Below are 22,628 nucleotides of genomic sequence, written 5' to 3'. Positions count from 1 at the left end.
GCCTCAGGCAACTGACTGTGTGGAGTTTGCACGTTCTCCTCGTGTCTGCGTGGGTTTCCTCCTGGTGCTCCGGTTTCCTCCCACAGTCCAAAGATGTGCAGGTCAGGTGAATTGGCCATGCTAAATTGCCCGTAGAGTTGGGTAAGGGGTAAATGTAGGTGTATGGGTGGGTTGTGCTTCGGCGGGGCAGTGTGGACTTGTTGGGCCAAAGGGCCTGTTTCCACACTGTAAGTAATCTAATCTAATCTAATCACCACCCTCTGTCTTCTACCTTTGAGCCAGTTCTGTATCCAAATGGATGAGACATGAAGGCTCAGTTAGGGCACTTCAGAGTTAGAAGTTAGCCAGGAAAGACCGAAAGAGAGAGCTAAGAAGAGCCAGGAGGGGACATGAGAAGTCTTTGGCAGATGGGATCAAGGAAAGCTTTCTTTCGGTATAATAGGAATAAAAGAATGACTAGAATAAGACTAGGGGTAATCAAGAATAGTAGTGGGAAGTTGTCTGTGGAGTCCCAGGAGATAGTGGAAGCCCTAAATGAATATTTTTCAGCAGTATTCACACTGGAAAAAGACAATGCTGTCGATGAATACTGACATACAGACTACTAGACTAGACAGGATTGTGGTTCACTAGGAGGAGGTGTTAGCAATTCTGGAAAGTGTGAATATAGATAAGTCCATTGGACTGGATGGGATTTATCCTAGGATTCTCTGGGAAGCCAGGGAGGAGATTGCAGGGCCTTTGATTTTGATCTTTACATCGTCATTATCGACAGGAATAGTGCCGGAAGACTGGAGGATAGCAAATGTTGTCCCATTGTTCAAGAAGGAGAGTAGAGACAACTTTGGTAATTATAGACCAGTGAGCCTTACTTCAGTTGTGGGTAAAGTGTTGTAAAAGTTTATAAGAGATAGGATTTATACGCATCCAGAAAGGAATAAGATGATTAGGCATAGCCAACACGGTCATGCCTTACAAACTTTATTGAGTTCTTTGAGAAAGTGACCGAACAAGTGGGATGAGGGTAAAGTGGTTGTCATAGTGTCTATGGATTTTAGTAAGGTGTTTGGTAAGGTTCCCCACAGTAGGCTATTGCACAAAATATGGAGGGTAATTTAGCAGCTTAGATCAGAAATTGGCTAGCTCAAAGATGACAGAGGATGGTGGTTGATAGGAAATGTTCATCCTGGAGTTCAGTTAATAGTGGTGTACCACAAGGATCTGTTTTGGGGCTATTGCTGTTTGCCATTTTTTTATAAATGGCCTGGCTGAAGGCTTGGAAGGATGGGTTAGTAAATTTGCAGATGATACGAAGATCTGTAGAGTTGTGGATAGCGCCGAAGGATGCTGTAGGTTACAGAGGGACATAGATAAGCTGCAGAGCTGGGCTGAGAGGTGACAAATGGAGTTTAATTTGGGAAAGTGCGAGATGGTTCGCTTTGGAAGGAGTAACAGGAATGCAGGGTTCTGGGCTAATAGTACGATTCCTGGTACTGTAGATGAACAGAGAGATCTCGGTGTTCATGCACATAGATCCCTGAAAGTTGCCACCCCGGTTGATCGGGTTGTTAAGAAAGCATACAGTGAGTTAGCTTTTATTAGTAGAGGAATTCAGTTTCAGAGCCATGAGGTCATGCTGCAGCTGTACAAAGCTCTGGTGCAGCCATACTTGGAGTATTGCATATAGTTCTGGTCACCGCATTATAGGAAGGATGTGGAAGCTCTGGAAAGGGTTCAGAGGAGATTTACTCAGATGTTGCCTGGTATGGATGGAAGTTCTTACGAGGAAAGGCTGAGGGACATGAGGCTGTTTTCATTAGAGAGAAGGAGGTTGAAAGGTGACTTAATTGAGACATATAAGATATTCAGAGAGTTAGATAGGTTGGACATTGAGAGCCTTTTTCCTCAGATGGTAATGGCTAGCACGAGGGGACATAGTTTTAAATTGAGGGGTGATAGATATAGGACAGATTTCAGAGGTAGTTTCTTTACTCAGAGAGTAGTAGGAATGTGGAATGGTATGCCTGCAACAGTAGTAGACTCACGAACATTAAGGGCATTTAAATGGGTCATTGGACAAATATATGGATGAAAATGGAATAGTGTAGGTTAGGTTGGCTCACAGTTCAGCACAACATTTAGGGCCTGTACTGCGCTGTACTGTTCAATGTTCTATGTTCACATTTGCTTACTTTGCAAAACATTTTAAAACTGTACCTTCTGTTTCTGGATCCTTTTATGAGTGGGAACAGTTTCTCCATATCTACTCTGTCCAAAATCCTTATGATTTTGAAAAAGTCTTTGAAATTTCCCCTCAACCTTCTCCTTTTCAAGGATAAGAGTTCCAACTTCTCCAATCTACGATCACAACTGTAGTTTTCCATCCATAAACCATTACCTAAACCTCTTCTGTACTGTCTCCTAAGCATTCACATTGGTGCCGCTCTGAACTGTATAGAATATTCCAGCCGAGATCTTATCAATGTCCTATCGCAGACTCAGCAGAAGCTGCTCTTGTACCTTATGCCCCACATCATGAATGCTAAAATATTATATGCTTTATTAACAGCTCTCTCAACCTATTCTGCCATCATCAATGACTAATACACATATACAATCTGGTCTCTCTGCTCCTGACACCTTTTAGAATACCATGTAGTTTATACTGTTTGTCCATGTTCCTTGTACATAATGTATCATTTCATACTTTTCTGCATTGAACTTCATTTGTCACGAATCCACCCACTCCACCAAACTGTCAATGACTGATTGAAGTTTTACACCATCTTCCCCACACTTACAACCCTCCCACATTTTGTGTCGTCCACAAGCTTTGAAATGGTCCCTTTCATTATGGATAATGTATGTACATCAGAAAAAGCAAAGTTCCCAAAACCCATTCCATGGGAACTCTGTTACAAGCTTTCCTCACTTTCCTTCTATGATCTGCCACTTTCCTCAAACATTAATTGCATGGTACAGTATGAGACATCTTTTGGAAATCCATGCACACACTTCAACAACTTTGCCCTCATCAACCCTCTCCAGCAGCTCTTCAAAAAAAAACTGTAAATTAGTTAGATAAATTGCAACCTAGCAACCTGGTTATACTGGGTGGTGTGGGTGAGCAGAGGGATCTTGGTGTCCATGTACACAGATCTTTGAAAGTCGCCACCCAGGTAAATAATGCGGTGAAGAAGGCATATGGCGTACTGGCTTTTATTGGTAGAGGAATTGAGTTCCGGAGTACTGAGGTCATGTTGCAGTTGTATAAGACTCTGGTGCGGCCGCATCTGGAGTATTGTGTGCAGTTTTGGTCGCCATACTATAGGAAGGATGTGGAGGCACTGGAACGGGTGCAGAGGAGGTTTACCAGGATGTTGCCTGGTATGGTAGAAAGATCGTATGAGGAAAGGCTGAGGCACTTGGGGTTGTTTTCATTGGAGAAAAGAAGGTTTAGGGGTGACTTGATAGAGGTGTACAAGATGATTAGGGGTTTAGATAGGGTCGACAGTGAGATTCTTTTTCCACGTATGGAGTCAGCTATTACAAGGGGGCATAGCTTTAAATTAAGGGGGGGTAGGTATAGGACAGATGTTAGGGGTAGGTTCTTTACTCAGCGAGTCGTGAGTTCATGGAATGCCCTGCCAGTAGCAGTGGTGGACTCTCCCTCATTATGGGCATTTAAGCGGGCATTGGATAGGCATATGGAGGATAGTGGGCTAGTATAGGTTAGGTGGGCTTGGATCGGCGCAACATCGAGGGCCGAAGGGCCTGTACTGCGCTGTATTCTTCTATGTTCTATGTTCTAACCCTATCCTTGCTGGTTCCTTTTAATTAATCCATCATTTCCAATGTGACTATTAATTATAAAATTCAGAAATCTGAAGTGAAAAGGGACTTGGGAGTCCTAGTCCAGAATTCTCTCAAGGTAAACTTACAAGTTGAGTCAGTAGTTAGGAAGGGAAATACAATGTTGTCATTCATTTCGAGAGGACTAGAATATAAAAGCAGGGATGGACTTCTGAGGTTTTATAAGGCTCTGGTCAGACCACATTTAGAGTATTAAAACATAGAATGTAGAACAGTACAACACAATACAGGAACTTCGGCCCTTGATGTTATGCCGACTTTTTATCCTACTCTAAGGTTAAACTAACTTACATACCCTAAATTTTACTATCATCCATGTGCTTACCTAAGATACGCTTAAATGTCCCTAATGTATCTGACTCTACTACAACTGCTGGCAGTCCATTCCACACATCCACCACCTCTGACATCTCCCCTAAACCTTCCTCCAATCACCTTAAAATTATGCTCCCTTGACATTTCTGCACTGGGAAAACGTCTCTGGCTATCTACTCTACCAATGCCTCTCATTACTTTGTACACCCCTATCAGATCACCTCTGTTCCTTCTTCTGTCCAGTGTGAAAAGCCCTAGCTCACTCAACCTCTCTTCAAAAGACAAGCCCTCCAAACCAGGCAGTGTCCTGGTAAATCTCCTCTGCACCGTCTCTAAAGCAACTATATCCTTCCTATAATGAGGCAACTAGAACTGAACACAATATTCTAAGAGTGGTCTAACCTGGGTTTTATAGAACTGCAGCATAACCTCATGGCTCTTAAAATCCCCCTGCTAATAAAAGTCAACACACCACATGCCTTCTTAACAACCCTCTCAACTTGGGTGGCAACATTGAAGGATCTATGGGCGCGGACCCCAATATTCCTCTGTTTCTCCACAGTGCTAAGAATTCTGCCTTTAACCCTGTAATCTGCATTCAAATTTGACCTCCCAGTATGAATAACTTCACACTTTTCCAGATTGAACTCTATTTGCCACTTCTCAGCCCAGCTCTGCATTCTGTCAATGCCCCATTGCCACCTACAACAGCTTTCAACACCATCCACCACTTCACCAACCTTCGTGTCATCAGAAAACTTACTAACCCTTCCACTTTTTCATCCAAGTCATTTATAAAAATCACAAACAGCAGAGGTTCCAGAACAGATCCCTGTGGAATACCACTGGTAATCGAGCTCCAGGCTGAATACTTTCCATCTATTACTACCCTTTGTCTTTTATGGGCCAGCCAATTCTGTATCCAGACAGCCAAATCTCCCTGTAGCCCTTGCGTCCTTACTTTCTGAATGATTCAACCATGGAGAACCTTATCAAATGCCTTGTTAAAATCCATGTACACTACATTCATTGCACTACTTTCATTAATGTGTTTTGTCACATCCTCAAAGAATTCAGTAAGGTTTGTGAGGCATGACCTGCCCCTCACAAAGCTGTGGTGACTATATCTAGTCAAGCTATGCTTTCCAAATAGTCATAAATATTGTCTCTCAGAATCCTCTCCAATAATTTGCCCACTACCGACATAAGACTGACTGGTCTATAATTCCCAGGGTTATTCCTATTCCCTTTCTTGAAAAAGGGAATAATGTTCACCATCCTCCAATCATCTGGCACCACTCCAGTGGACAGTGAGGACACATTGATCATTGCCAAAGGTGCAGCAATCTCTTCCCACACTTCCGTTGGTAACTTTGGGTATATCTTGTCTGGCCCAGGGGACTTATCTATCCTCATGTTTCTCAAAATTTCCAACACATCCTCCTTCATAACATCAACCTGATTGAGCATATCAGCCTGTTTCATGCTGTCCCCACAAATGATAAGGTCCCTCTCACTCATGAATACTAAAGCAATGTATTCATTAAGGACCTCCCCTACCTCCTCCAACTTCAGGCACAAGTCCCCTCCACTATCCCTGATTGGTCCTACCTTCACTCTGACCATCGTCTTGTTTTTCACATAAGTGTAGAACACCTTGAGGTTTTCCTTAATCCTACCTGCCAAGGATTTTTCATGGATTCTGGATCAATGGTGCTGGAAGAGCACAGCAGTTCAGGCAGCATCCGAGGAGCTTCAGCAAAATCAACATTTCGGGCAAAAGCCCTTCATCAGGAATGAACTGCCTGAACTGCTGTGCTCTTCCAGCACCATTGATCCAGAATCTGGTTTCCAGCATCTGCAGTCATTGTTTTTACCAAGGATTTTTCATGCCTCCTTCTAGCTCTCAGAAGTTAATTCTTTAGTTCCTTCCTGGCTACCTTGTAACCATTTAGAGCTCTGTCTGATCCTTGCTTCCTCAACCTTAAGGAAGCTTCCTTCTTCCTCTTCACTAGGTGTTCCACATCTCTTGACATCCAAGGTTCCTTCACCCCAACATCCCAACCTTGCCTCAGTGGGACAAACCTATCCAGCACTGTCAGCAAGTGCTCCCTAAACAACCTCTACATTTCTGTCATGATTTCCCTGAGAATATCTGTTCCTAATTTACGCTCCACAGTTCCTGCCTCATAGCATTGTAATTCCCCTGCCCCAATTAAATACCTTCCCATACCATCGGCTCCTATCCCTCTCTATGACTATAGTAAAGGTCAGGGAGTTGTGATCACTGTCACTGAAATTCTCTCTGAGAGATCTGACACCTGGCCTGGTTCGTTGCCAAGCACCAAATCCAATATGGTCTCCCCTCTAGCTGGCCTATCTACATATTGAGTCAGGAACCCTTCCTGGACACACCTGACAAAAACTGCTCCATCCAAACTGTTTACACTAAGGACGTTCCAAACAATGTTAGAGAAGTTGAAGTCACCCCATGACTACAACTATTACGTCTGCATCTTTCCAAAATCTGCCTCACAATCTGCTACTCTGTGTCTCTGTTGCTATTGGGGGGTCTATAGAAAACTCCCACTAAAGTGACTACTCCTTTCCTTTTTCTGACTTCCACCCATACTGACTCAGTAGACAAACCCTCCTCGATGACCTCCCTTTCTGCAGCTGTGATACTATCCCTGATTAGCGATGCCACTATCCACCTCTTTTACCTCCCTCCCTATAACCTTTGAAATATCTAAACCCTGGAACATCCAACAACCATTCCTGCCCCTGTGACATCCCTGTAATGGCTATAACATCATAGCTCCAGATACTGATCCATGCTCTAAGTTCATCACCCTTATTCCTGACACTTCTTGAGTTAAAATAGACACACTTCAACCCATCACCCTGACTGCAACTTTGACCTGTAAACTATCTATCCTTCCTCATAGACTCTCTGCACACTGTATCTGCTGTTCACCAGCCACCTAATCCTCTGATCCATAGCTCTGGTTCCCATCCCCCTGCCAAACTAATTTAAACCCTCCCAAAGAGCTCTCAAAAACCTCCTTCCCAGGATATTGGTATCCCCCAGTTCAGATGCAACCCATCCTCTTTGTACAGGTCCCACCTTCCCCAGAGGTATCCCATTGATTCACACATCTGAAGTCCTTCCTCCTACACCAGTCCTGCAGCCATGTGTTCATCTGCACTCGTTCTCTATTCCTCGCCTCACTAGCCAATCCTGAGATTACTACACTGCTCATCCTGCCTTTTAGCTACCAACCTAACTCCCTATATTCACTTTTAATATCCTCATCTCTTTTCTTCACTATGTCATTGGTATCAATGTGTACCATGACTTCTGACTGCTCACCTTCCCCTTAAGAATCCTGTAGACTCATATCAAGACATCTCTGAGTATTGTGAGTAATTTTGGGCCCCATACTTCAGGAAAAATGTACTGGCCCTGAAGCGGGTCCAGAGGAGGTTCATGAAAATGATCCCAGGAATGAAAGGCTTAACATACGAAGAACATTTGAGGACTCTGGGACTATATTTGATGGAGCTTAGAAGGATGGGGGGGGTCTGATTGAAACTTTCAGAAGACTGAAAACCCTGGAGTGAGTGGAAGTTGGGAAGATGTTTCCATTGGCTGGAGAGATAAGGACCCGAGGGTACAGCCTCAGAGTAAGGGCAAGTCCTTTCAGAACAGAGATAAGGAGAAATTCTTTGTCTAGAGAGTGAGTGATGAATCTGTGCAATTCATTGCCACAGAAGGCTGTGAAGGCCAGGCCGTTGAGTATACTTAAAACAAAGATAGATAAACTCTAGATTGCCAAGGGAATCAAGGGTTACAGGGAGAAAGCGGGAAAATAGGGTTGAAAATCCTGTTAGCCTTGATTGAATGGTAGAGCAGGCTCAATGGGCCAAATGGCCTAATTTCTGCTCCTATGTCTTATGGTCTTATATCCTGAATAGTAGCTTCTCAAAGTTTCCCTATCACTGAAGTTAAACTGACTGGCCTAGTAATTACAGGCCAATATTTACCCATTTTGTGGGCAAAGGTATGATCTTTGTAATTTTTCAATCCTCCAACACTATTTCTAAACCCAGGGACAATTGAAAGATTAATGCAATGCCTCTGCAATTTCCACTCTCATTTCTTTCAATTCCTTTGGATGCATCTCATCTGGTCCCAACCACTTATCAACTTTAAGTTATAATATCTTATCCAATACCACCTCCTTATCAATTTTAAACACCTCCAGTGACCAAGTTCCCTCCTCTGTCACCATTGCCTGGGGAACATTTGCCATGTTGATAAAGACAGAGGCAAAACTTTCATTTAAAACCTCAGCCAAGTCTCTTGCCTCCATTTGTAATCCTTAATTTGCCACTCTTTTATCATCGATGAGCTTGGTGAAGACTTTAGGGATTTCAAAGTTATCTATTGGACTGTTTTTCAGAATCTATCTTTGCTTCTCTAATTTGGTTTTTTAACCTTTCTTTTGAACCCTCTGTACTCTAACTAGTGGTTATGACACCTATCATAAGCACACTTTTTTTTCCTTTGTCTTAATTTCTATATTTGTTATAATCCAGGAAGGTCTGGATTTCTTTGTTGTACTTTATGTCTGGGGGAATATGTCTCGACTTTACGTGAACCATTTGCTCTTTGAACTAATTTTCCTGCCAAACGTTGGTCCCAATTTCTCTGGCCCAGTTCTGTTCTTGCACAATTGGGGTCAGTTCTCTGCCAGTTGATTTTTCTTACTATGGATTATGTTGTGGACTAGGCCAGACCACTGAAAACATTCTTAAGCAGGCAGCCCCAGACCATAACATTGCAATTTGTTTCAGTAAGTGTACAGTGAAAAGTACCCAGAGTAAGACAGCTAGGTTGACTACTAGATTTGAAAACAGACAAAAATTTATTCACAAAATTAAACAATGAAACACAAAGAACCAGAATTAATTATGCTGTTCCGAATATACACAACAGTCCCAATAAGCAAACTTTCTTTAAAAACCAGTATAAATGGAACACATGTTTACAGGTTGAAGTTGAAGGGCAGAAAGAGAGAGAAAGAGAGTTTCCACACAGCTCCCTGTTGAACTTCTAACCAGTTCAAGACTGAACTAAAACTGCTCAGCTCAGCTAGAGAGCTGACCATTCCCCTTTGATTACACAGGTCACTTCTAAAACATGACCACTTTGGCCTGAAGTCTCATCTGTTTATATATAAACAAAAGGCCTCTCAAAATCCTTTTCATCTCTGTACCAAATCAGACTGATCGGAGCCCCGCCCGGTTTATTGACCCTCTGAAAAATATCAAGGACAGAGTCTCCTTGAGCCAAGGAACAACTTTTAGAGAAACAGGCATTAGCTTTGTGACAATTGCTCTTTGTCATTTCTCATCATCATCCTAACTATTATGATGCAACAATCACTGCCTCCTAAATGCTCCTACACTGACATTTGATCTACACTGCCACTTAATTCCAAAGACCTAGGTCTAGTGGTGCCTCCTTTCTTGTTGGACGAGACGTAACAAGAAAATCCTCTTGAACATAACCTAAGAATATTTATCACTCACTATACATTACTCTACTAGTATTCCATTCGATATTTGGATAATTAAAGTTTCCCATTATAACCACGCTGTGATCTTTATACCTCTCTTTAATTCCTTGCAGGTTGGTTCTCTACATCTTTTCCACTAGTTGGTGGTTTATAGATTACATCAAGCAATGACTAATTCTTTGGTTTTAGCTAAATCAATTCTGTCCTTGAACACTCTGAGACATCCTCTTTCTCCATTACTGCAACACTCACCCGAACCAAAATGCTACCCCACCCACTTTTTTATTCTTTTCCTGTTTTCTGAACATTTTTCCCCAGGAATACTTAACATCTAGACTTGCCCTTCCTTGAGCAAGGTTGCCAAAATTGCCACAACATCATAACCTCATTAAGTAATCTGTATCTGTAACTTCCCACTTTTATCCATTGTACCCATGCATTCATATACATGAAGTGTACCCCTGATTTAGACTCCATTACTCAATATATTAACTTGCTTCTCACTATTCCAGTTCTATTTGTCTCTACCAGCACTTTGTGGACCCTGCTATTATTCTCTAATTTTCTCTCCTGATTCCTATAACCCTGCTGAGTTAGCTTAAACTCTCCCCAATGGCATTAGCAAGCTATCCACAAGGAATTGGCTCTGCTCAGTTGCAGCTTGTCCAGATTATACAATCGTCATCTGCCTAACATCAGTCCTAGTGCTCCAAAAATTAAAATCCTTACACTGCATCATCTTCCCAACCACACATTTGTCTATCTTGTCGTCCAAATTCTGGAAGTTTTCAACTGACTCCATAAATTCTAATTGTTAAATCAAACCAGAGAACCAAACATCCTGGGCCACTTCTACACAACTATCAAAGAGGCCTACTGCTCCATCCCCTACCCACACTTCAGAAAATAAGATCACAACACTGTGTTCCTTCTCCCAGCTTACAAACAGAAGCTGGAATGGGAGGACCGTTCACAAAAAGAAGTGCAATGCTGGTCTGAGGCTATGGAAGACCATCTCTGTTTGGAACCAATGAACTGGATTGTGTTCAAGTACTCAGCAGAAAACCTAGATGAGTACGTCACCACCATCACAGACTTCATTAGCAAATGGGTGGATGACCATGTACCAAAGATGCCAATCTGAGTGTTTCCCAACAGTAAACCTTGGATGAACCAGGAAATACACTTCCTACTGAAGACCAGATGGGCAGCATTCAAGTCTGATGACCCAGACCAATACAGGGAATTCAGATATGATCTCCGCAAAGTCATCAGGAATGCCAAGGGGTAGTACCGGACCAAGTTGGAGGTCCATACCAACCAAACAGACTTCCACCACCTATGAGGACTGGAGGAAGAGCACCTCATCTTCCGCCTAGGAACCCTCCAACCACAAGGGATGAACTCAATTTCTCCAGTTTCCTCATTTCCCCTCCCCCCACCTTGTCTCAGTCCCAACCCTCGAACTCAGCACCACCTTCCTAACCTGCAATCTTCGTCCTGACCTCTCTGCCCCCACCCCCACTCCGGCCTATCACCTTCACCTTATCACCCTCACCTTAACCTCCTTCTAACTATCGCATTTCCAATGCTCCTCCCCCAAGTCTCTCCTCCCTACCTTTTATCTTAGCCTGCTTGGCACACCCTCCTCATTCCTGAAGAATGGCTCATGCCCGAAACGTCGATTCTCCTGCTCCTTGGATGCTGCCTGACCTGCTGCACTTTTTCAGCAATACATTTTCAGCTCCCACCACCTATGGCAAGGCCTAAACAATATTATAGGATACAAAATGAAAGAGGGCAAGAGAGCAGACAAAGACACATCCCTCCCTGATTGGCTCAATGCTTTCTATGGGGAGAAAGTGAGGGCTGCAGATGCTGGAGATCAGAGCTGAAAATGTGTTGCTGGAAAAGCGCAGCAGGTCAGGCAGCATCCAAGGAACAGGAGAATTGACATTTCGGGCATAAGCCCTTCTTCAGGATTCCTGAAGAAGGGCTTGTGCCCGAAACGTCGATTCTCCTGTTCCTTGGATGCTGCCTGACCTGCTGCGCTTTTCCAGCAACACATTTTCAGCTCAATGCTTTCTATGCTCGGTTTGAGCAGAATGCCAGCGGCCCGGTGACGCCTACCCCAACAGCCCCAGACCTACCTGCTCCCTCTGTCACTGCTACAGACATCATATCGGTCTTCGTGGGAGTCAACCCAAGGAAAGCAATTGGCCTGGATGGTGTCCCTGGTCGAGCACTCAGATCCTGTGTGGACCAACTGGCAGAGGTATTCTCCGACATCTTCAACCTCTCCCTTCTACAAGCCAAAGTCCCCACCTGCTTCAAGAAGAACACCATCATCCCAGTACCAGATAAAGCACATGCAAAGTGCCCTAATGAATACCATCCAGTGACTCTGACCTCAATAATCACGAAGTGCTTCAAGAATCTGGTCATGGCCCAATCAACTCCAGTCTCCCAGCCTGCCTCAATCCCCGACAGGTCCACAGCGGATGCCATATCCCTGGCCCTGCATTCTTCCCTTGAACATCTGGACAACAAGGACACCTGCTCATTGACTACAGCTCAGCCTTCAACGCCATAATCCCCACCAGACTGATTGCAAAACTCTGTGACCTTGGTCTTGGCTCCGCCCTCTGCTTTCGAATCCACAGACTGTAATCAATGAAGATAGGTAATTGCACTTCTTCCACAATAACACTCAACACTGGAGCCCTTGTGTTCTCAGCTCCCTACTGTACTCCCTGTACACCCACAATTGTGTTGCCAAATTCCAGATGATCACCATCTACAAGTTCGTTGATGACACCACCATAGTTGGCTGGTTATCTAACAACAACAAGTCAAAATACAGAAGGGAGATAGAAGGTTTGGTGACATGGTGCAATGAAACAATCTCTCTCTCAATGTCAGCAAAATTAAAGAACTAATCATTGACTTCAAAAATAAAGGAGGAGAACATGTCCCCACCTATATCAACAGAACTGAGGTTGAGAGGAAGGAGAGTGCCAAGTTCCTCAGACTGACGATAAACAACAATCTGTCCTGGACCTCCCATGTAGATGCGATGGTCAAGAAGGCACAACAACACCTTTTCTTCCTCAGGAGGCTTAGGAAATTTGGCATGTGCATATAGACCCTTTCCAACTTCTATAGATGCAGCACTGAAAGCATAGCAGTTTGGTATGACAACTACTTTGCCCAGGACTGTAAGAAACTACAGCAGGTTATGTGCACAGCCCAGACCATTGCGGAAAAAGTGAGGTCTGCAGATGCTGGAGATCAGAGCTGAAAATGTGTTGCTGGAAAAGCGCTGCAGGTCAGGCAGCATCCAGGGAACAGGAGAATCGCCGTTTCGGGCATAAGCCCTTCTTCAGGAATCATTGCGGAAGCCAACCTTCCACTCATGGGCTCCATTTACATGGCTCATTGCTGTGGAAAGGCTGCCAGCATCATAGAGGACTCATTGCATCCCAGTATGATCTCCTACAACCTCTTCCATCAGGCAGAAGACATAGAACACTGAACACATGCACCAGCAGGAACATTGTCTTCCAGGCTATTATTAGACTGATGAATGGACTCTCTAGCCTCAACTAATGCTGACCTTGCCAACATTGCCTAGTGCACACCTGGTGGGGATAATGGTGTTGAAGGCTGAGCTGTATTCAATGAGCAGGTGTCCTTGTTGTCCAGATGTTCAAGGGAAGAATGCAGGGCCAGGGATATGGCATCCGCTGTGGACCTGTTATTTTTTCCTTTATGTAGGAGAATATAACCTATATGCCTCTGTCTAAGTTTTTCTGATCTGTAGAGCCTTGCTTACTATGATCTGCCTGTAAAGCTCATAAACAAAGCTTTTTGCTATACTTCGGTACACGTGACAATAAATAAATGAATCAATCAAATTCACCTTCCTATCTTTGTCATTCTTACCAGTATGGAGCATGACATCTGGTTGCTATCTCTCCCCCAGAAGAATGTCCTGCATCCGTGACATCCCTGACTTAGCATCAGGGAGGTAAAGACCATCTTAGAGTCATATTAACAGCTTCAGGAACATCATTTTTAAAAAATGTATTCATGGTTGGGGGCATTTCTGACTCAGCCATCATTTATTACCTCCATCTCTAATTGCTCAGAGGGAAGTGTTATGAAGTTGAAGACATGTACTGTACTTTTAAGAGAGAGTGAAAGCTGAAAAGCTGGCAAGCACTGGTCATGTGACCAACTAGCAGGCACAAAATGTACTGGGCAATTTGAAAATGTAACATTTGGGCCGCAACCTAGATACATGAACTGTTTTCAAAGCAGTTTGAATTTAGACAATCAGTTTAAATTATGCCCCTAGATACTAAAACCCAATCAAATTCAAATCTTACTGTTTTAACAACATTGGACCAATGAAACGATCTGATGTTTGGTGTATAAAAGCTGGCATTTTGGACAGTTAGGCAGAAAAAGAGCATTACCTGCCATTGTCAGATAGACTGCCTGAAAACTCTCTATCAAAGGTATCATGTGAAAAATTTTGCAGCAGAAGACCAAAGACAAACCAGGCAGATCTACAAGCAGAGGAAGATCGACAGTGCCTGATTTTGAAGCTTGAGTTGCTGTAAGTTTAATAGGAGCTTTACTGGATCAGTATGTTGTTACAGAGAGGGACGTAGATAACAAAGCTTTAAGAGAATGGAGGCTTAGAGGCATAAATAATTGTTGATTAATGTTCATTTTAGAACATTTGAACAATGTTCAATTGTTATTTTTTCCTTTATGGAGGAGAATTTTGGTAGTTCTCTGTCACTCATACTTTAACAGATTACAAGGTGAGGTGAGCTTTTCTATGTGTTTGGTTTGAGCTGAAAATGTGTTGCAGGAAAAGCGCAGCAGGTCAGGCAGCATCCAGGGAACAGGAGAATCGACGTTTCGGGCATAAGCCCTTCTTCAGGAATCCTATGTGTTTGGTTTAATTAGCAGAAGGGTTCACTGCCATGTCATAACAGAAGAGTCAACCACATTGCTATGTAGTGTGGAGACACATGTAAGCTGGACCAAGTAAGGATAGCAGTTTCCTTCCCTAAAGGTCATCAGTAAACTAGCTGGGTTTTTCCAACAATCAATGATCAACAATGGATTCATGATGATTATTAGATTCTTAATTCCAGTTGTTTATTGAATTTGAATTCAAGTTCCACTATCTGCCATGGAAGGATTTGAACCTAGGTCCCCAGAACATTACCTAGGTCTTTGGAGTAACAGTGCAGTGATAACACTGCTAAGCCATCACTTCCCCTCATGTAGGTTCCCACCTTGAAGAAATACCTTAGTGACTCTAGCCCCTTGCTCAAGCTCCGAAACCTGGAGGTCAAGTTTGTGCAGCTGATGTCATTTCCTGCATATGGGCTCACTTAGGTCAAGAAAAGTATCTCCAGCTCCCCATGTGCTGCAAGATGAGAATTCCACTTGACCAACCTATTTTTGTACAATCTTGGAGTCATAGAGGTTTACAGCTTTGGCCCAACTTGTCCATGCCACCCAGTTTTCACAATTAAACTAGTCCCATTTGCCTGCATTTGGTCTCTATCCCTCCATACTTACCCATCCATGTATATATCTAAATATTTCTTACATGAAGAAATTGTACTCGCCTTCACCAATACGTCTGGAAGCCCATTCCAGACACTCACCACCTTCAATGTGAAACATTTGCCCATCTGGTCCCTTTTCTATCTCTTCCCTCTTACCTTAACCCTTATGACCTCTAGCTTTAGAGTCCCCCACCATGGGAAAAGGGCTGATTGGCATTTCCAGAAAAGCAATGAAAGAGTCCACATCTGTGTATATGATACAACACATTGTAAAACTGTTCAAGTAATCCAACCAGTTTTGGTATTTTCTTTTATTTATCATTGAACTGTGCATGTCTGTCTTTTATGTGAACAGGAGCTGAAGACAAATACTTCTAATTTAAAGCATAATCAGTAATAAGAATAATTTGCTGTTTAATTTTTCTCTGCTTTTTGTCTATTTAATAAATTATGATACAAAACTGATATTAGGGTTTATTCATTTGCAAAATTTGGGGTGTATGCAAGTAGGAACCATTAAAGTAAATATTAAGGGCCTTTAAAGGGTTTAATTTTACTGTGCTGAAAATGCAGAGGTAGAAAGGTTGATTTCATTCAGCTGTCTGTCTCCATGTCATAACAGTTATATTAACTTACTCTTATAGTATTAATTAAAAACTGGAAAATAATATGCAGCAGAAATTCTTTGCCCTTGTTCACAAATTATCTTCCACAGCAGTGCCAATATATTTGTTCACCCTGTGCTAGTTTTGAAACTTACATTTTGAAAGTCATTGGAGTTGAAACGTAATTCCAAACGGCAGCTGCTCCGTAACGAATCAACTCATGACCTTCTTGTGATGTTATTCAGACAACTTTCATCACTCTTTGTGTTGTTTTATCAAATCTCAACTGCCTCCCCTTCATTTTCCTATGACCTGAATGTGGAGCCATAAAGAAGAGGGAGAGATTGCTGGGAAGAAAGAGACCAGAAGAACCATCAAGGATAGAAAGCTTTCTGTGAAACTGAGGCAAGAGCGAGGCCATGCTCTTCAGGAACTGGGCCGACCAATCCTCGATCCCCTTCACCATCAGGACTGACCACCTGAAGGTGCTGGGTATTTGGTTCGGTGGGGCTGGGGTGTGCGCCAAGTCTTGGGAGGAGTGGATCAGGAAAGTAAGGCAGAAACTAGGCAGATGGGAGCAAAGGTCACTCTCCATCGTGAGAAAAAAACCTGGTCATCAGGTGTGAGGTACTGTCATTGCTGTTATATGTGGCATAGGTCTGGCCTATTCACAGAACCTGCGCCGCCACAGTCACCCGGGCCATCTTCCACTTCATGTGGAGATCAAAGATGGACCGGGTCCGAAGATCTGGGCAACGGAGGGAAAAGCATGCCCAATGCCACCCTCACCCTGATGGCCACCTTTGTGTGTGGCTGCATCAAGCTGTGCGTGGATCCCCGGTACGCAAACACCAAATGTCACCATGTACTGAGGTTCAACCTGTCTCTGGTGTTGCGAAGGATGGGCGCAAGTAGTTGGACCGTTCCGTATCACCTGTCCTTCATGGAGAAATTTATGAAAAAAAAACACCTTTGACCACAAGTCCATCAGGAAGTGGTCAGCACGTAGTATCCTTGAGACCCTTCAGGAAAAGGAGAGGGCAGATCCTATTGAGCCGTTCCCTGAGCAGACTGTCGAAGTTATTTGGCAGAATGCCTCATCGCCAGAACTTTCCAACAAGCACGAAGACATGGTTTGGCTGGTGGTGAGAAGGGTTCTGCCGGCGAGATCCTTTATGCTGCCCGGACTCTCTGCCCCACTGCATGCTGCCCTCGAAGTGGCCGTGGAAGGGATGAGACTGTCACACACCTCCTTCTGGAATGTGCCTATGCAAAGAAAGTCTGGAGAGGAATGCAGTGGTGTTTGTTGAGGTTTGTCCCGAGCAGCGCCTTGACGCGGGACTCCGTGCTCTACGGCCTGTTCCCCGGGACGCACACCGAGGTGAACATCAACTGTGCCTGGAGGATCATCAACTCGGTGAAAGATGCTCTTTGGTCTGCCCAAAACCTGTTGATCTTCCAGCTGAAGGAGTTGACTGAGTGTTGCAGACTGACACATTCCAAGGTCCAGGACTACGTGCTGAGGAACGCACTGAAGCTTGGGGCAGCTGCCGCCAAGGCACGGTGGGAAAAGACCACCATGTAAGGTCTGCCTGCCTAAGAACAGGGGCCCACTCAGTAATTGGGCTCTGCTGACGCCTCAGCGGAATATCTGGATAGTCAATTTACAGATTTGTACATACAAATGATTAAATCCGATCTCTGTATGTAAAGAAATGGAATGTATTTGTATGTATGGCATCACCATTTTTATAGATATCAAAAATAATTTTATGAATAAAGTATATTTTTGAAATTAAAAAAAGAGGAGCATGGCAGTAATTCTTGCACCCAACACCTGAAATTGAAGAACTAATTCAATATGTGTTGCCCTAATGTTTGAACCCATAATGTCAATGCATTAAAAACCAGAAGAACTGCAGATGCTGAAAATCAGAAATAAAACAGAAATTGCCAGAAAATCTTAGTAGATTTGGCAGCATCTGTGGAAAGAAATCAGAGTTAACGTTTCAGGTCCACTCTGAGCTAACGTCACTAAATCTGAAATGTTAACACTGATTTCTCTGCACAGATGATGCCAGACCTACTGAGCTTTTCCAGCAATTTTTGTTTTTGTTGACAATGCATTATTTGCTTCAGCTCACTCCTAAATTATCAGCTCCAATAATAAATGAGTTGCATTCACCTTGAAGGCCACAGAAAACCCCAGCACCTGGATTTCTGTGATGGGTTGCTGCCTAAATACAAACCCAACGGGCTCTTGACTTGAATGGACAAAGAACAATGCAAACATCCAGTGTGATGCCTGTGATGAAAGGTACATTTGCTTCTTGCCCACTGCACTGGGACTTGGTGGACCAGTTAATGCCTGAGAATTGGGGACTGCAGAGTTGTATTTAATAATTGTGATTGAAATGCTTGATAAAATGCAATATCATTTGTACCTGGATGGTGTTCCCTTGGCACTCGCCCTCTCCATGTTGACAGTGGAACTGCCAATTCTGGCCATCTTGAATCTCCTGTGAAAAGAAAGTATTTCTATGTTTTTGAGATATTTCGTAGGAAAGAATAACATCAGCTATCTTGCCTGTTCCCTAAACAGTACATTTTAAAATATATTTTAAAAATAAACTTTGAGAAATTACAATAATGATCAAATGTTCCAATGGAATTGTTTGTGTGTTGCTTATGTTAAGGATTTCATTGAGGTTTTATTTTCCCAAAGGCCTCATCATTTTCCAAAGGTCTGAGTTTGAATATGAAAATTTTGAAGAGTGGAGGCCAAATCTTACATCTTTTGGTCAAAGCTGAGTTATGTTGAGTTTTGCTCCATGAGGCCAACCAAGATTTCTCACCACATCTTACCAAATTCACATCATTAACTATCTACCTTGCCCCTATGGCATCTCTCGCCAATGAATTCTACATCACCTTACCACATACAATTCTGGAACAACTAGCCATTCACTGGATGTTTTTTGTTGTTATGTCTCAATAGTCTTACCAAAGCATAGGGGCTGCTCTCTCATTAGAGGGAGAAGTGACTGGTGGTGATTTAACCTGAGGGCCACCAGACCTCAGGTGGGGGAAGAGGTTGAGAAGGAGGGTCTTTCATGGTAACCTCAAACCGGTGATGGGAATTGAACCCACGCTGTTGGCATCACATTACTCTATCAACCAACAATTCAGCCAACTGAGCTAAATCAATTTCCATTCACTGGATATCCACCCACAAAATGGTGCCAGACACCATTAGCACCATCTCTAAAAGGCTGCTGTGCTCCCAGACAAGTACTGACTTTTCGAAGGGGAAGATGGTGCCACAATTTCTCAACAGACACCTGGAGCTTCTGGTGGTTGGGTGGTCCAGAGGAGAACATCCTCTCCCTGGAGGAGTGGTAGAGGAGGCCAGACCACCAGATTCTGCCAGCTTTGTCCAAGTTCACTGTCTATGCCAATACAGTCTCTTCCATCTGGAGGAATGCCTATCAATGCCTCAGTAAGATCAATCACTTTCTTTGTTCCAGCAAGGGAACTGTTGCCTTTTACATTATACTAATGTCATTTGCACTTGGCAGCTGTGTTTGCCGCCCCTCCCATCTGCCACCTCACGTTCATTCCTGCACCTACCTCCCCCCCAAGACTAATGTTCTGCCATCCTCACTTTTGCTTGCAACATCATGCCTCAACCACTCTCATTGCATCCCAACTGCCCTCATAACTACCATGAATAGCCTCTGCGCTGCTTACTCACTTCCTCAGGACATCACACATCCTTTACAGTAGAGAGGTTAGAGAGGGTGCAGGCCTGTGACCTGTACAGTGTCTGCCTTTAGGCATCCCCTTTAAAAGGCCTCACATGGATGTATTCTGCAGTCCCCTCCCTCACAAGTTGAGATGCTAATCCCACTCACTGCAGGAAATCAGTCCTAACTTCTCAATCTATCCTCATAACTGAGCTTCTTATTCCTGGAACCATTCTTGTAAATTGCTTCTGCACTCTCTCCAATGCATTCACATCTTTCCTATAATGTGTGGTGCCCACAATTCTACACAATACGGCAGCTGAAGTCAAGCAAGTGTTGTCCATTGCCTCCTTAAAACAACTTAGACAACTCCAACTAGGATGCTTTGAATGAATTTGTCCAGATGTCCGACAATACTGAACTGTCAAATCAGTACGAACACAAGCCGGTTTCAATATAAACAGTCTTAACTTTATTAAGAAACAAGTTGTAATAATCACTAATAAAAACAAAACTAGCTGTAATCCTATTTGGCTCCTTAAGCTTATAATAATTCCTGAGTCTCTTTTAGATTTATGGAATCCATCTCTCTCTCTGTGTCTTTCATTCTTTCTCTCTCTCTCTCTCTTTCTCACTCTCTCTCCCCCTCTCCCTCTCCCTCTCCCTCTCTAGGTGGTCAGCCTCTTGTCATGCTGATTGCCTTTGAAGGCTTCTAGAAGATCCAAGAGATCGGTCTGCAGGTGAACCCTTTTTGGTTGGTTTTCTGGAACCTTCTCAAGTTCTAACCAATCAGAGAGACACATTTAATAGTTTGAAACATTGTCAGTCATTTGGATAGCTTACTACTGTTTGTTTCTTTATGTAGCAGGGCCCAGTACCTTGCTTTCTGGGCCCTTCTTTGTTCAGTGGATATGCCTTCCCAGGATAACTGTTGCCTTTTACATTATGCTAATGTCATTAGCACCTAGCTGCTGTGTTTGCACTGTGTTTAGTGTGTGTGATTTTTTTGTGATTTCAGGGCTTTATTTGGCCAATGTACCCAGCATCTCTTGCAGTTTGATCAAGTTAGCAATCTATCTATGTTTTGCAGCCAGCAGACAGTGCCTTGTACAAGCTTAGCATTACCTTCCTGCTCTTATACTCTGTGTCCCTATTCCAAACATGTGCAGGTTAGATGAATTGGCAACGCTAAATTGCCTAAAGCTTCCTGAGATGTGCAGGGTAGGTAGATTAGTCATGGGAAATGCAGGGTTAGGGGATAGGGTAGGGGGGGGCATCTGGATGGGATGGTCTTTGGAGGATCGGTATGGACTTATACAGTCATAGAGCCATAGAGTCCCACAGCACAGAGACAGGACCTTTAGCCCAAGATGTCCATCTATGCTAACCCCATTTCCTTGTACTTGTCCAATATCCTTTGAAACCTTTCCTATCCATGTATTTGTCCAAATGTCTTTTACATGTTATTAATGTACCACCTCAAACACTTCCACTCACAGCTCATTCCGTATGCGTACCACCCTCTGTGCAAAAAGGTTGCCCCTCAGGTTCCCTTTTATTATTTTCCCTCTAACTTTAAACTGATGGCCTCTAGTCCTCGATTCCACAACCCTGGGAAAAAGACAGAATGCATTCATCCTATCCATGCCTCTCATGATTTTATACACTTCTGTTAGATTCCCCCCTCAGCCTCCAACGCTCTATAAAGAAAAATGTCCTAGCTAGTCCAACCTCTCCCTATAACTCAGGCCCTTGAGTCCTGGCAACATTCTTGTAAATTTCTTCTGCACGCTTTCCAGTTTAATAACATCCTTTCTGTAGCAAGGTGACCTCGCCTCCAACACACCCCATCCACCTGGACACCCCGTGCTGGCCTCTTACCTGCCCTCGATCTCTTCATAGCAAACTGCCGCCGCAACATTAACCGCCTCAACCTCTCCACCCCTCTCATCCACTCCAACCTCTCACCCTTGGAACGTGCAGCCCTCCACTCCCTCCGTTCCAACCCCAACCTCACTATCAAACCAGCAGACAAGGGAGGCACGGTAGCAGTTTGGCGCAGCGACCTTTACACCGCTGAGGCTAAACGCCAGCTCGTGGACACCTCCTCCTACTGCCCCCTTGACCATGACCCCACCTCCCACCACCAAACCATCATCTCCCAGACCATCCATAGCCTCATCACCTCAGGGGATCTCCCATCCACTGCCTCCAACCTCATAGTCCCACAATCCCGCACCGCCCGTTTCTACCTCTTGCCCAAAATCCACAAACCTGACGGCCCCGGCCGACCCATTGTCTCAGCCTGCTCCTGCCCCACTGAACTCATCTCTGTATACCTCGACACGGTCCTGTCCCTCTTAGTCCAAGAACTCCCCACCTACATTCGGGACACCACCCACGCCCTCCACCTCCTCCATGATTTTCGCTTCCCCGGTCCCCAACGCCTTATCTTCACCATGGACATCCAGTCCCTGTACACCTCCATCCCCCATCACGAAGGACTCAAAGCCCTCCGCCTGTTCTTTTCCCACCGTACCTACCAGTATCCTTCCACTGACATCCTCCTTCGACTGACTGAACTGGTCCTCACCCTGAACAACTTCTCTTTCCAATCCTCCCACTTCCTCCAAACCAAAGGAGTAGCCATGGGCACCCGCATGGGCCCCAGATATGCCTGCCTCTTCGTAGGATATGTGGAACAATCCATCTTCCGAACTACACTGGCCCCACCCCCCACCTTTTCCTCCACTACATCGATGACTGTATCGGCGCTCCCTCGTGCTCCCACGAGGAGGTTGAACAGTTCATCCACTTCACCAACACCTTCCACCCCGACCTCAAATTCACCTGGACAGTCCCGGACTCCTCCCTCCCCTTCCTAGACCTTTCCATTTCTATCTCGGG

General features: G+C 44.0%; 1 protein-coding gene across 1 annotated transcript in view; it reads right to left on the bottom strand.

Moving 5' to 3' along the window:
* Positions 1-22,628, bottom strand: part of LOC122565070 (gamma-interferon-inducible lysosomal thiol reductase-like) — a 60,446-nt gene that overhangs the window by 16,161 nt on the left and 21,657 nt on the right. Inside the window, exon 3 of the mRNA XM_043720700.1 lies at positions 18,420-18,494. Coding sequence (XP_043576635.1) covers positions 18,420-18,494 — 75 coding nt within the window. The remainder of the gene's footprint in view (positions 1-18,419; positions 18,495-22,628) is intronic.

Source organism: Chiloscyllium plagiosum, chromosome 31, assembly GCF_004010195.1.
Source record: "Chiloscyllium plagiosum isolate BGI_BamShark_2017 chromosome 31, ASM401019v2, whole genome shotgun sequence".
Classification (NCBI taxonomy): domain Eukaryota; kingdom Metazoa; phylum Chordata; class Chondrichthyes; order Orectolobiformes; family Hemiscylliidae; genus Chiloscyllium; species Chiloscyllium plagiosum.
Note: the sequence above shows the minus strand (reverse complement) of the source record. Positions and strands in the feature narration are given on the sequence as shown.